The following is a 15,529-nucleotide window of genomic DNA, read 5'->3' as shown; positions in this document are numbered from 1 at the left end:
CTCATAAACTCTAAACCACAGGGAATAAAAAAGCTCTAAAAAATGTAGCTGAAGGAAGGAGACTCATGTGGGAGCATGACAAATTCCATATCATCACTGTTCTCCAAACTCCTTCTAGCATTGTCCCCAAAATGCTTTTGGTGCGTCTACAGATGGGGGGCAGGGGTAAAGTGTGTCATTTTATTTATTCAGTTACAAAAAGCAAGGATTTTAGTCAATTGCATAAAAGACTACTGAATATTAAACACTAAAGGACAATATTAGGATAGTGACTTGTCCTGAAAAACATTTCATTCCATGGAAAACAAAATAAGAAAAAATAGAATAGAAGCAACAGCAACAATAATAATGTTAAGAAAGTATAGTATATAACGCTCTCTCCTTCCTTCTGCTGTGGCTGCCATTGGGGCTACGAGCCGCAGCCATGGCTATCCGGTACCCCATTTCCGTGGGCCTCAACAAAGGCCACAAAGTTACGAAAAACGTTTCGAAGCCGCGACACTGCCGCCGCCGTGGGAGCTTGACCAAACACACAAAGTTTGTGAGAGATATGATCCGGGAGGTGTGTGGATTTGCCCCTTATGAAAGGTTGGCCATGGAATTGTTAAAAGTCTCCAAGGATAAGCGAGCCCTTAAGTTCATCCAAAAAAGGGTGGGAACTCACATCCGAGCCAAGAGGAAGAGAGAGGAGCTCAGCAATGTCCTAGCTGCCATGAGGAAGGCTGCTGCCAAGAAAGACTAAACTGGACCCTACCAACCTTCCCCACTTACCCAATAAAGATTTGACAAATAAAAAAACAAACAAACAAAAGAAAGTATAATATATTGACTAGAGAACTGAATTTGAAAGAACTAAGTTTGTCATGCTTCTAATACATGCCAGCAATGTGATCATTGGAAAGTGAATTGATTTCTTAGGGCCCCCATTTTCCCTTCTAAGATAGTAAGGTGTTCTATAATCTATTTCTACTTGAAATATAAAAATATTATGCTGGGAGCTTCCCACAGCAATGAAATCACAGGCGCACCTTATATCTTACCTTATATTTAGGCTATGACCTTTTCCAAACCTCATCTTCCCTAAACCCCACAAAAATAGGAGAATCCATGTTTTCTCAGTATTTTTTAAGGTAAGGCATGGTTCCATTCTTCTTCAGAAAAGATGCAATGGGGTATTGACTGATTAATGACACAGAGTAATCATAAAGAAGAAGAGCCATGTCTAAGTTATATGATTTACAATTAACCTTTATTTCCTTACAATCACTTTTTGAAGCAGGTCAATAGTTCTGTAAGTGTGTATTAAATAGATTTTTTTTCTTAAGAAATATTGGAATGGGATGGCTAGATAGTGAATAGAGCACCAGCACTGGAGTCAGGAGGACCTGAATTCAGATCCAGCTTCAGACACTTAACACTTATTAGTTATGTGACCTTGGACAAGTAGCTTAATCCCAATTGTCCTGCCTTCCCCTCTCAAAAAAAAAAGAAGAAGAAATATTGGAATGATACAATTTTGTTGTTAATGCAGTTCTGTACACTGCATCCTGATCCAAACTTAAGGCATTATTAGTTATAAATAAAGATTTTGTAATCTGAGTCCACATAAAATCTACATGCTAATTCTCACCTATCTACAAAGCCTTCTTTTCACTAGAGGTACTATATTAGCCTAAAACATGAACGATATAAAACTTTGTAAATTGGAACCATGGATAAAGTTAATAGAGTAGGTAGAGCTAAGTAGGTATCTGTATGTGATTCTAATGCAGAAGTATGCTGAAACCAGTTCCAACTGCCTCTCAAAAACTGATTGTTAAATTTTCAGTGTGAGCATTTCCACCTCGGAAATCAGCAAATTCTACAATCATTTCTTGATTTATTTGTCTTTGCTCTAAAAAGTGGAAAATGAAATCCTAAAAATTCAGATTAAACTTAGTAGTGCATCCTATGTAATATTTGTTTGTTCAGAGAAATGGTTGTGCAACATTTACTAGCAAAATATTTACCTAATTCAAAATGCATTCTTGTTTTATTTCCCAAAGAATTTCACCATAAAGTCCCTAAATTCTCAGTCTTCCTGTTGCTCTCAGAGGAAGCCCTGGATTTTCCAGCAACAGATTTGTGATTACTGGTAAACCTGTCCTACAGGAAAATAAAAATGTCTTCTACTAATTAACCATGTTTAACTTTGCATGATATTTCTTCATTTCTGAAGAGGACTAATAACATCATGGGTGATGTATGGACTTGTACGTGGACTGGATTTAAGTGAAGCAGCGTTGCCCAAAGTCAACAGCCTCACTTTCTCTTCCAGAGTCATTGAAGTGCAGTGGCAAAACAAAAGTCAAAATGACTGGCAATGACCCAGGATGCAGTGGCTGACATTGGCATCTTTGATGTCTGAACAAGTTTTAAACACTCCACAGTGCTTGCTTCATGGCCATTAGAACAAATTGTCCTCATTCATCCATTCCACTGTGGAAAGCATTCACATGCTTGAGTTAGAACCAACCCCCCCCCAATTCACTGACAGATTTGTAGCCTGTAGGTTGCCTTCAACCTGGTTTAGCTTATCTTGACAACAGGGCTTTATTGGTGTATGACTGCTATATATACTATGCTTTTTTGCACCTACAGATGACAGTTGGGTAAAAGGTGGACACCCAAGTTGGATGAGTAGCCCTAAAAAGGACTGAGGAAGCCCTTTCACCAGGCGTGCTAGTCCTCCCTGCACATCCATGGATGTTCTTTGCATAAATGGTAACAGAATTTCTTATATATAGGCTATCATCTTTTCCCAACCCCCACCTACCCTAATCTCCACCAAAAAATTAAAGAATCCATGTTTTCTCAGTATTTTTCTAGGCAAGGAATGACTCCATTCTTCTTCAGAAAAGATGAAAAGGGATATTGACTGATCAATGACACACAGTAATCATGAAATACACAGGATAATGTTTTCCAGTGTGGTCCCCACAAGGCTGCCACCTGATAGACTGTAATCTGTGATCACAGAATAAGGGCTCAACTCAGAGCAATTTGATTTATGGATGTGTAGTTCCAGATAGTTCCACACAGCAGGACAGGTGCACAACTAACATTCAAGCCATGTGCTATCACAGTGGGTTCTCTACAGCAAGAGACACTGACTGGGGATAGCCCATCGGAGTTGTATAAACAAACCCCTGTGGGGCTCTTTAAATGAAAGACAGAACTTTCACACACACACACACACACACACACACACACACACACACACACACATGCACACACACACACACACATGCACACACACATTCCTTTACCTCCAATAGGGAGTCACACCAATAAATAATGACATATAACAATTATTGGCTCTGGGTGCACAGAAAATTGACCTTCAAGTTATCCTGACTCATTTTATCCAAGTGGCACAAGGCTGCTCATCCTTCAGAAGCCATTCATCACCTTATTATTCACTACTAATGGTGACATGCATTTTAAATGAATCTTAAAATGGCATTTTGGGAGTACTCATGGACATATTTTTTTTATTCTTTTTTTTGACTCATGGGTCACGATTATTGCCAGAACATTTTTTTTTCCCTTCTCAAAGTCAAAAGGAACCAAGTTAAAAGAAAAAAACAAGAAGTTTCCTTATGACAATGCAAAACCAAAAGCTATGGTCTTAAGAAATGCAAAACCTGTACCAAGACCTACTGTTTTTCATGATTCAGCTCTGGGACTTTCTATGATGAGTTTTATTTGATATTTGAAAACTCAGTAAGTTGTGGGTCTCCATTGTCTCATTTGGTTTTGTTTGTTTGTTTTTTTCAAATTTGCGAACATGAACTTTTCTCTTTTTAACGTGTTCAGTTGAGATTTCCTAATGATATAGTAACACTTTCAGAAAGAAATGGCCAAAAAGTATATCTCTTTTGCAGTAGAAAGAGCATTGAATTTAGAGATCTGGATTTGAGTCTCAGGTCTGGTACTTGAATCTTGGACAAGATTCTTGGACAAGAGCCTTGGTTCTTAGGCAAGTCACTAACCATCACTAAGCCTGTTTTCTCATTCATAAAATGAAGGTGTGAGACTAGTTGGCCTTTGATGAGGTCCCTTCTAGATCCTTCTCTCTGATCCTATAATCTGACTCATCTCTTGCTATCTTAGTTTTTCCATCACAAAGTTTTAAAAAAAGGTAGAACTAGATAATGTACCCTTATCTTCACTTCTTTTTTGTCTTTATTAATTTGTTTGTTTACTCTTAGTTTATAAGATTCAGTTCCACCATCCCTTAACTTTCTAATTTTCTTCCCCCCCCCATGATGGCATGCAATCAAGTATAGGATCTGCAAATGCTTTCATATTAGACATTAGTCAGGTTGCAAAGGATTGTAACAGAAGGAATGAATAATGGAAAAGAGGGGAAAAAAACAAACAAGAAAAAGAAAGAGAGCAGGTACTTCTTCCCTTCTACATGGAAATTCTATAATTATATCATCTTAGAATTTCAGTTAATATTAGGGAATCTACACTAACTGAGAAGAATGAATTCAATTTCAGTTAAATTCAGCAGGTGTTTCTTAAGCAACTACTATGTGAGCTTCAACTTGCTATGCGGTTGTGATAATATCGAGAAAAATGAAACAGACCCTGCCCTCCAAATTACATTCTCTTTAGGATAGGAGGGGTGGGGAAGGAAGAATATGTTCACAAATATGTACATTTCAAATGCCTACAATGCAAATACAAATAAGTTTCAAAGGATCCGAAAATGTCTTGTTTGGGAGGCAGCTCTTGAGCTAAGTCTTGAGGAGGGTTATGGTGGAGGTGAGGATGGAAATCTCTCCTTGAGAGGCACATTCTGCATGAAGGCATACACATGAGAGACATATGCATTATGCATAGGAAAGAAAAGAAGCAAAATCTATCATGTGCTTAAAGTTTTGCAAAGCATGTCGCAAATACTATCTCATTTGGCCCTCACAAAAACTTTCAGAGGAAGATTGAACCATTATCTCCATTATGTAGATGTCAAAATTGAGATTAGTTGACTCGATCAGGGTCAAACAGCCAGGAAGTTTCTGAGGATGAATTTGAGCTCAGGTCTTCCTGATTCCAAGTCCAGTATTCTATTGACTGTACCACCTGATTTCCTTATATATACAGGTAATATATACACACAAACAGATATGTGCATATAATTATTCCATGCAAACATGCAGTTAAGCAAGGCATACACATGTATATGCATAAATTTGTAATATGTATATATGTATTGCATATGTATGCTTATATATGCATGTGTTGATATATGCATGTGTATACACATGTGTATAAATACATGGGATAACAAAGCAGGCCTCTGTAGAAATTGTGATAGAGAGCATTACAAAACCAATTTGGAAATGTAGGCTAGATCCAAAGTGTCAGAGAAGTTGATGTCTTATCCCAGAAACAACAGGAAGACACTAAAGACTCTTTGAGCAAGAGGTGACAGTGTTAGATCAATGCTGTAGCAATGTCATTTTAGTAGCTATGTGGAAGATAGGTTGGAAAAGGAAAGGATATGAAATACAGAAGAATCAGGAAACTGTTGAAACAGACCAAGGAAGAGGTGCTGAGCATATGGACCAATGCAGAGGTTGTGTAGATGGAGAGAAAGGGGCAACTGTGAGTGATGTTGTAGAGAAAGGACAGATAAGACAACTGGTTAGATACAGGTGCTTAAGGGGAGGAAGAGGTCACATATCTTTAAGGTAGCAAACTTGGGTGATCAGAAGGATCACGGTACTTGGAGAGACTTATACAAAATTATGTTGAGTAAGAAGAGCAGAACCAGGAGAAATTTGTACGCAATTACAGACACAATGTATGTGTGATAACCAGCTTTGATAGCCTGGACTCTTCTCAGCAATGCAGGGTTATAAGACAATTCCAAAAGACTCGTGGTGGAAAGAGATGTCTACATTCAGACAGAGAACTAGAAAGAATAGAGTTTGCATACAGATTGAAGTAAACTATCTGCTCTCTTTCTTTTTCTTGTTTGGTCTTGTTTCCTCTTTCACATTGTTCATTCCATCTGTTATCATCCTTATTTATAACCTGACTAATGTCTAATGTGAACATATTTGCAGATTTTATACTTAATTGCATGCTGCCATGAGGAGAGGTGGAAATTTGGAACAGAATCTTGTAAACTAAAAGTAAACAAACAAATTAATAAAGACAAAAAAAAATAAGAATCACAGTGTCATCATCAGAAACATGTAAATTTGGAGTCTGGTAATAACATTCCGTCTTTTATTTAAAAAGTAGACTTCAAGTTTAATTAGCATAAGGAAACCCTCAGTTCCTCACCCCCATGAACAGACTCCCTATACCAAAGTAGGCAATCTCTACTGTTTAGAGTTGCTTGGGAACCCTAAGGATTAAAGGCACTGCTCTAGGCTCACATGGTTCATTTGTGTAAGAGGCAGAACTGCAAGCCAGGCCTTCTTAACCAGCTCTTTATGTATATGAAATACATGCAAGTTCCCTGAGGTAAGAGATTATATCTTATATCTCAAGTTGAGCACCTAGCATAATGTATTGAATAATCAAAGCGTTCAGTAGATAACCACTTGATTTAATTAATTAAATTAATTCCTTTTAATCTCTTCTATTTCCTTCACTAAACACACCATATTTTTTTAAAACCTGAATTAGTAACACTTTTCTCCATCACTTTCTCTTTTTTTGGTATTTATTTAGCATTTAATTTTTCCCCAGTTACAATATGCCATCTTTGAGAAGCATCCATGGGATAGCTGATAAGAGAGATGGCCTGAGTCAGAAAGACCTAAGTTCAATTCTTCACTTTTATTGTCTCTGTGAAACTATGAAAGCTATTTAACCTCAGTGTTCCAGGCAACTCTCTGACACTATGAGGTGCTTATCAGGTGCCCAGCTGTATCAGTACATGTAATTTCTTCACAGGACATCGTCTACACAGAAAAAAACACAGGTCCAGTCCAAAAAACAAATTAACATTGTGTCAAATCAACTGATAATTGAGGGGTTCTTATTTTCTTTTGTTTTGAGGTTTATTCCCTCTCATTCTTGTTGTTCAGTTGTTCAATCATATTTGATTCTTCATGACCCCATGGATCATACTGTCAAAGTGGATTTCTTGGCAAAGAGACTTCTCTAGTGGACTAAGACAGACAGAGGTTAAGTGACTTTCCCAGGGTCACATGCCCAGTAAGTGTCTGAGGACAGACTTGAACTCAGGTCTTCCTGACTCCAGGACCATCACTCTATTCACTGAGCTACCTAGTTTCCTCTGTCATCACTCTTACCCCTCACTATTCTTGATAGAAAGTCAAATGAGTAGAGAAATAGCTTAAAAGCAGGCAATTAAAATGGAAAAAGAAATAAGAAGAATCTATGGTTCACAAACTGGGTTATCATTCCCCTATATAGGAGTGGTAAATGATTGTGCAGATCATCTATTCAGTTATTCAATAAATATTCATTCAAAGCTAAATACATGCAAGGCACAAAGACTGTGGTACTAGGGGCCCCTTCCAACTCTAAATCTTTTTACTATAAGATTCCATGGTGTAAAGTGCAAATTATACTGTATTCATGCATCTTAACACCAGAGGAGATAGCCAAATAGTTGATAACAAAGCCAGTAATTCTGCCACATTTGTTTCTCTTTTCCTTTATTCTAACCTCTTTTATCTCTTTCTAAAGTTTAATATATTGAGAAACAAATCATATTGTAGAACAGTTTAGGCTTGTTTGGTTTGCTCAGTGCTAAATATGACCTCGTCAACAGGATTTAGATTCTTGAGGAAAATTCCCTACCCCAGTCTTCAAATAGGAAATACTTTGAAATAGGACCACCATGCCGGAATGTTCAATTTTGCCAAAGAATAATAGCAATAGAATTATGGATAATGCATTTGACCAAAATTTGAGCCATGACTCACACAGCAGTTTCAAATTTATCAAGCAACACAAAAATTTCATACATAATGTTCTTATTAAATAGAGTATACAAAGAGTATCAGTAGCTTTGACAATTAGTATTAACAAGGTTGTAATTTCTGAATTCCATATATTTTAATTAAGACACCAATAAATAAACCAGCAAGTGCATTTATTATTAGAACAAATTTCTCTTAAATTCCAATCTTAGCTTATTAAAAATATAATAAAAGACTTTTTTTTTAGTTTAGTATGCAAGAATTAGATTGTTTGACCTTGCTTTTAATGACTTAATTAGCTGTACTAAAGCCCAGCTGGGCCTCTGCTGACAACATAGCTAGATATTTCAATCAGACTGTGTTATGGAGAATAAGTAATAAATGCTACCTTGTCGCCATCCAGTCCCAAACCCGAATGCATGCTGGTAATGCTAAATTTGATCAGTATGCCTCATATTTCAATTAGTCGTGGTCTGAATCACGAAAACTGTGTAATGTGTATGAATTCCTGATATCAGATACAGAGCTACAGGCTCCCACAGTTAGGACCCATTGAGTTTGCTTTTATTAGCAGCCAATTAATGGCCAAAATCTGCATCGCTTTTAAAATTTATAACCCCTCTTCCAGCTGCATCCACGGCTTCTACTATACTATACACAATCAGATCCATATCACTGTCGCAAGGCAAACAGCTGCAAACTGTATTCTGTCTGCAGAAGTAAAAAATCCTTCCATACAGAAGCCTTTTTTTTAACCTCTTAGAAGTTCTTTTCAAAGCCCAGCAGCACCAGTCACTTTGCGACAATGAGCGATTTAATACAGAAAGAAAGAAATCTAAACCAAGGTAACCTCTTGGGATGTGCTAGGTTTTCAAACGAATGAAACCCTATCACTTTGGCATCGCACAAGGGCAAGAAAAGCCACTTCTCCTGACCAAGGCTAAGAAAATATAAACATATAAAATCTGACCCTCATCCAAAGTTAACTCATTCAGGTCTAGGCAGTCATGAAACCAACATGCATGGCGTGACATGAGTTTAATATTGCAAGGAATGTATACAGATGTGTGGAACTTGAACTTGCATGCAAAAGCCATAGAGAGGTCTTTGCCAAAAGGGGGACAAAAGACTGCACTGCTGTATCCCCCATCAAGGAAGTTTTTAACATACACTGCAAGATTTCTAGACAATATTTTTTATGAACCAGACACTCTTTCTGCTATATGATATGGCAGGAAATTTTGGCATGATCAGATTTGGTCTGAAAACATAGCGACTTTCTGTATTGCTTTTATCATGCCTGATCAAGGCATACAGGGTCTCTGATTATAATTTTAAGTCCCTTACAGGGTACAAAGTGCTTAGATTTTTTTTGCTGAAGTATTTTTAGGACACTGGATCATAAAACTGTTATATGAGGAAGATGGGAATTTTTTAAATTCTTTCTCATTTTTGTCAACTGGGTGGATGGGTGGGGGAGAATAAAAGTTTTTTTTTCTTATCTTTTAAATTTAATAATAAAAGTGAGCAAGATTGAGTAACATGGGTAAAAAATAATTCACCTTCCCAAGGGATGAAAATCTGTCCACACAATTGCAAGAGGAAAAATCAAACAAACAAAAACATTTACCCAACTGCTATATATGTCACATTAAAAAAAAAAAATCTGAGAAAATGCTTCCATGTCTATTCAAAGACAATTTTTTTTATAGAATTCAATTGCTAATAACCAGCATTCTTTCTAACTGCTTAAAGACTGCAGTAAGACTGGTAATACCACTGTGAAATCATAAACGAGTACTTCAAAGGTATTGTGTCTGTTACAAATTTAATCTTCCTTGCTTTGTCACAACTGATTTCATCCCCGCAACTCTGAGATGTGGCATAACAACATTTTTGTTGTCCCAGACAACCTGAACCAAACTGTTAAATACCTGTCTGATGCCCCAGAATGATCCCTACAAGAGATGCCTGTGGAATCTCCAGCACTAGTCTGAAAAATCTGCAATTACTCTGTTCCACTTAGTAAAGAGAGAAACAAGTTGGTTTTACAATGTTGATGAAGCACTGGCATTTTAATGACAGAAACAGAAAACCTGGGCTACATTGCATAGATTTTCTACCCATGGAAACTCTTATTTTCCAGGAAATAGAACATCAAACTTTTACTTTAAATGAATTTATATATTATTTAACATCCATGTTTCACAAATACATATATATATATATATATATATACATATACATATACATATCTCCCCCCCCACACCATGGGTGGAAACATGGTATTCATTTGTATCCCGAGACTGGGACAGAACAAGAAGTTGGAAGATGTGTGATGATTTCTGTCCAGATGCTAAAGTCTGTTTTCTTTTTTTTTTTTCTGTGTGATAGCAAGTCCTGTAAATTACTTGCAAACCATTTTACTCCCCCTCAGCCCTACTTGTAAATTATTACATAATATTATATTTATATATAGAAATATTTTTAAAAGTTTTATTTTATCAGCACAGGGATGTTGCTGATAATTTCTTAATTGGCAAAGTTCTTGAAATGAGTAACTGAAAGAACAGATCACTGAAGTTTCAACACAGCTTAGAGTTTAATCAGAAATCCTAAGATAAAAGTCAGTCCCTCAGGACCATTGTGTTTTCACCTCTCCTAGAAGCATTTGGGGTCCATAAACTAATGCATGAGTGTCACTAATAATATGCAATTAGTGCACATCACAAAACTACTCAACATTTCTTTTATGATGAATATAAAATTTCCTGAGATGTTTTGAAATATGTTTTCCACGAAGTAGTTTATCATAAACATATAACACTAGTCTGATCAATCGAGTATGCCTGAAATTTTTTTCAATAGAAAAGATTTAATTTGCAGGTTTTATTTATAGAAAGACCAGTCCAAAACATATATGTAAGTGAAAGGGAATTTTTATACCCACCATATTTCTTGTGGAACCCGTAGTCTAAGCCAGAGATGGATATTCCTCCTATGATACGTCACCATTATAAATGTCTGTGCTATGTGGAAATGTAAGCCATAAATCTACAGGGACATAAGCAGCTTAAAAGATGATACAAAATCACTTCAAAAATATCTACCAATAATTTCATTCATGTTACTCTTTTGAGTTAAATATGAATCTTGTTTATCAGAATCAGATATAAAAACTCCACTTAGGGGGATATTAGAAAATAAAATGTTAGATTATCTAGATGGGTGAGCAAGAAAACACCCTTATTTGAAAAAAAAAAATTTGTTTTGTTTTTCTTTAATACACCATTCAGATATTTACGTTCAAAGCTCAAATTAGTGTAAGTTTTTAACACATTGTGAAACTTGCATGGCAGACAGGCCATTACACATGTATTAGAGATGCCCATATGCAATCCACTCATGTGACTTTTCTCTGCCATTCATGAATTATGCAGTTATCCTTAACTCATGAAAATGAAAGTGCATTAACTGCCCACTGCTATGTATTGTCTCTCCCGTGTCCTTGTGCGTACATTTCTATGGTCCATTATTCATTTTGTTTCAGTAAGTGTGCAAATGTATGTGTGTAATAGAAGAATTTTCACACTGAAGTGATTTGCAACCTCAATACTTGTTGTGAATGTGCTTAGGTTTCAATATAGAGAATCGATTTAAAAAAATACACATTCATTGTTCATGCCACAATGGGGGAAAAATGACCTGATAGGGCTGATTTGAAACAATAGAGGGAATTCCCTCCACATAAAGAATAAAAGGTAACCTACATCTGAAGATGTTGGTCTATAAATTTGAAACAAAGCCCTAGTCAAATAAAAGCCATATAACCAACCACCTGCAGCCGCTTAAATATTTGAGGGTTCTTTTTCCAAGCTTTGTGCCTAGTTAAAATCATTCCTTTCAGTATTGATTGAAATCTTGCTCAAAACAAATTGTGAAAATTTCTCACCTTTAATTTTTTAAGCTTTCATATTTTCTCTATAGTATTTAAAAGATATTTAGATGACAGCAAATTACAATTTCAGAACAAAATTAGGGCCAAAATATATGATGAATTTCTGAAAAATATATAGTTTATTTTATCAATGACTGGATTATTTCAAGCTGTAAAGGACTTGGAAATTCTGAAAAAATACCAATGATTTGTCATACATCTGGATATTTCTTCAAATAGGCCTTATTATTTTGTTTATGAGGTATACATAATGATTTCTGATGTAGGATACAGTAGGGATTTCTAGCATTTTATGTTGTGCCTAACATACACAGAATTGTATTTTTTGAAGTAATCCTTTGAATAAAAAGGAATGAATTTTGTCAGATATATGGGTTTTTAACAGTGTGTAATAAAGGTTCTTAAAAATGTTGCCTCAGGCAACGAAAGCAGGATTTGACTTCTTGAAGAAAACCAAAGTAAAATATTTTTCCCACACTATAGAATCTAGTCATTATTTTTATTATAAATAGTCATATTCTCATACCTGGCTTTTCTGGGAATAAATATGTGAGTTCAAAATTTCAGTTCAACATTGCCATTTTAAAGTCACCCCTACACAAAATATTTTAACCATTATATTTATAGAAAATGAGATATAACCATTTTGTATCTCTGATCTTAAAATGTATTTGATATTTCCAATTAAATTTGTTCTATTTTATTTCCATATACAAGAAATTGATTGGCATCATCAATACACTGTACATATGAATAAAACATTTTTACACATTATATCTACATAGGCATGTGTAAGTTCAAATAGAACATTCCTTCTTTTCCTGTTTCCTCTTTCTTTTTTCTCATTTAATTCCTTTTTGAAAGAAATAAACTTTAACTTTAAAAAAAAAGTACAAGCAACAATTTTGAGGAAAACATTTTATGTTATATATTTACACAATCAGTTTTAATTCCCTTGATTATTTTTTGTAATTTTCTGTATTACTGTAGATAATTGATAATTCTACATTGTCGAAATAGAGATTTCTAAAATGATGCCCTTTCTAAAGAATGCCATTTAATTCTTATATACCTGTGACTTGTGATGGTTTATCTTTTTTCTATGGGAAAGCAATACATCTGAAAAGCTAAGGGGAAAAAATGACAACTTGGGGGTTATTTTCAAATACAGTAAGACAATAAAAAATCCAGAGGGGAAAATGTTCAAAACTCTCATTTATATTACTCAACGGATGCTATTTTCCTGCCAACTAAATCTTAAAAATCAGTCCATTAGCTGCTGAAGTATAGCAGAGATATAATGTGTTAATCTCTGACACATAACATCTTTTATGTATATAAGCTTTGTTTAACAAAAAGCCTTTTTCCCAAGGCAATAAATACACTCAAGAATAATGTAGGATAAATGTAAGGTTGCATTACCATCTAGTACATTCACTTAAAACACAAATGAGGTGTGACCAGCAGAAGGCACTGTTACAATAAATATATGTAGATACTACTACTCATTTACAAACTGGTTCAAAATTGAGATTAAAGTTCTGCTAACTTTTCTCAGTATTATTGTTGTTTCCTCTAGACACTCAATTCTTAAATGATCCTTGGGTGTAAAGTATTTTATAAACAGGGCTAAAAATTTGGGGAGGTTCCCTCCTTTGAATTATTTTCTTCAAAAAGTACATCTGAATTATAATATTTCACTTATTAATTTCATAAGAGAATTATATATTGGCACTTACCAGGTTTAACACTGCATTTAGTGATCAATATTGTCAGGACCCTAGACTTCCACTGTTGAATACCTAGGTATTTCCTCCACAATAGGTCAGCCTGCATAATTCACTCCAAACAAACTGCTAAGATCAGACTGATTAACCTTTAGTGGTTTAATCATCATTTAGTAAGTGAATGCCACCCTATTCTTTAAATGGAGCTATTCTGAGTAAATTAAAATGCCCATAATTAAATCTCTGCCCAACATACACTTAACAATGTTATTTTGCTTGTGTTAGTACACAAAATACCTTGAATGCCTCTCCAAGTTTACAAAATCCATGTTAAAGGCACCAGCATTGTGGAAAAAAAAAGAAAGAAACGTTACAGCATGTTTGGATTTTTGTATTTCAGAGTCCTGACTACTTTATCTGAATTACAGATTTAGAGCTTTGTTATGTGTGGTAGTTATGATAATATGATCACTAAAGGCACAGAGACAGGGAGACTCAAATCCCTTTGAAAATCCCTTTCTCTATTTCCTACAGCTGCTGCAGGAGTTTAATATCTGATCGAATGATGAAAAAGTACAGGCCAAACTCCAGTTTTAATAAAATTTTTAACAGGTCTACATATAGTTATGAAAAATGTTATTTGCAATGCCAATTTTTAATAAAATTTTCTTAAACCAAAGAAAAAATTCCCAAGGGGAACCTGATATGAATGTGTTTTTTCATATGTACTATTTAAGGCTCTTTAAAGGTTATGAAAGTGACTGGTAAAGTAAGTTCTTTTATATACAAAAAACCTGAATGCACTCACACTTTTGCATTTTAATCAAATAAATAAGCAAGGCTTTCAGTTTTGTATATGGGCTCAAAAACAAATATTATCACTTTACATAGCTTTTATTGTTAGCAGTAATAATTCACATATTAAATAATAACCCCATTTTAAACAAGTCATAACCCTACTAACACATTTCATGCATTTCCTAGTCATGACTGCTCTGCTCTCAGAAATAACTCAGTTTAATACAATCAAAGTTTTGCATTCGGTAAATCACCTTTCATTTGACAAACAATACATAACTTGTATTGTTTAGTGTTATTTATTTTTTAAAGGGGGAGAAAATTACAGAGAGGAATCATTCTACTATTCATCCTAAAAAATACTACAGTGCCATTTAATCCAAAATTTCACTTCACAATTTTCTAGGACTTTCCCTGTATGGTGTTTGAGGTTCAAAATAAACCACATGTCAAGTGTGGGTTATCATAGTCAGGACAGTCCTATGTATACAGTACTGTAAATCCCTGTTTATCCTAATAATACTGCCTAGAAAGAAAGTCCCAAGATAACAAGGCCTCCCTCTACCCCAAATTATTTATATTTACAGGGATAGTTCCTGACCAAAGAAATTTCAAAGCAACATGTTCACAACAGAGTAGAAAATTTATACTCTTACTTCAATTTCCAATTGGTAGGAAATGAAAAATAGAAAAGAAGTTAAACAGAAAAAACAGATTCTACTATAGTCTCTAAGACATGTAGATTGACCTTATTGTTAGAAACTTGGACCAAGGCAACATTTGTGATGTTGTCTCCTCTCAAAGTTATTTCTCAACCTTTTCTATGACTTCTGTTTGTTTCAGCATGTCTGTGATTGAAAATGTCGATACTGGGATGTGCTCCTAGATATTACTATTTAAACAGAAGAAACACCAGTGAAAGATCGTTGACTTGAAATTTGATAAGGAAGGATCAATGACATAGTGCCTACAATAAAAGATAATAGCCCTAATATATATGTATATACACACACTTATACATATATATACACATATACATATATATGTATATATACACATATACATATATATGTATATATACACAT

The 15,529-nt window shown here is 34.9% G+C and overlaps 1 protein-coding gene and 1 long non-coding RNA gene across 3 annotated transcripts in view; both read left to right on the top strand.

Annotated features, from left to right (window-relative positions):
• LOC138170011 (uncharacterized) overlaps window positions 1-15,529 on the top strand; it is a 511,203-nt gene that overhangs the window by 477,871 nt on the left and 17,803 nt on the right. The window contains exon 1 of one of the 2 annotated variants that reach the window (XR_011170508.1): window positions 6,439-6,528. The exons of the other annotated variant lie outside the window; for it this stretch is intronic. This is a non-coding gene — a long non-coding RNA (uncharacterized lncRNA). Of the gene's footprint in view, window positions 1-6,438; window positions 6,529-15,529 lie in introns of those variants that run through there. 2 annotated transcript variants of the gene reach the window in all.
• LOC138169979 (large ribosomal subunit protein eL36-like) lies at window positions 350-815 on the top strand. Its single transcript, XM_069099484.1, has one exon. The coding sequence runs from the start codon at window positions 425-427 to the stop codon at window positions 740-742; it is 318 nt and encodes a 105-aa protein (XP_068955585.1). The 5' UTR covers window positions 350-424; the 3' UTR covers window positions 743-815.

Source organism: Petaurus breviceps, unplaced genomic scaffold (assembly GCF_028583685.1).
Source record: "Petaurus breviceps papuanus isolate PSGF00001 unplaced genomic scaffold, PetGlider_PUasm1.0 126, whole genome shotgun sequence".
Taxonomy (NCBI): domain Eukaryota; kingdom Metazoa; phylum Chordata; class Mammalia; order Diprotodontia; family Petauridae; genus Petaurus; species Petaurus breviceps.
This window is presented reverse-complemented; position numbering and strand designations above follow the sequence as displayed.

Coding starts and splice junctions, on each gene's coding strand:
- LOC138169979 (XM_069099484.1), top strand. CDS start 425: ATGGCTATCCGGTACCCCATTTCCGTGGGCCTCAACAAAGGCCACAAA.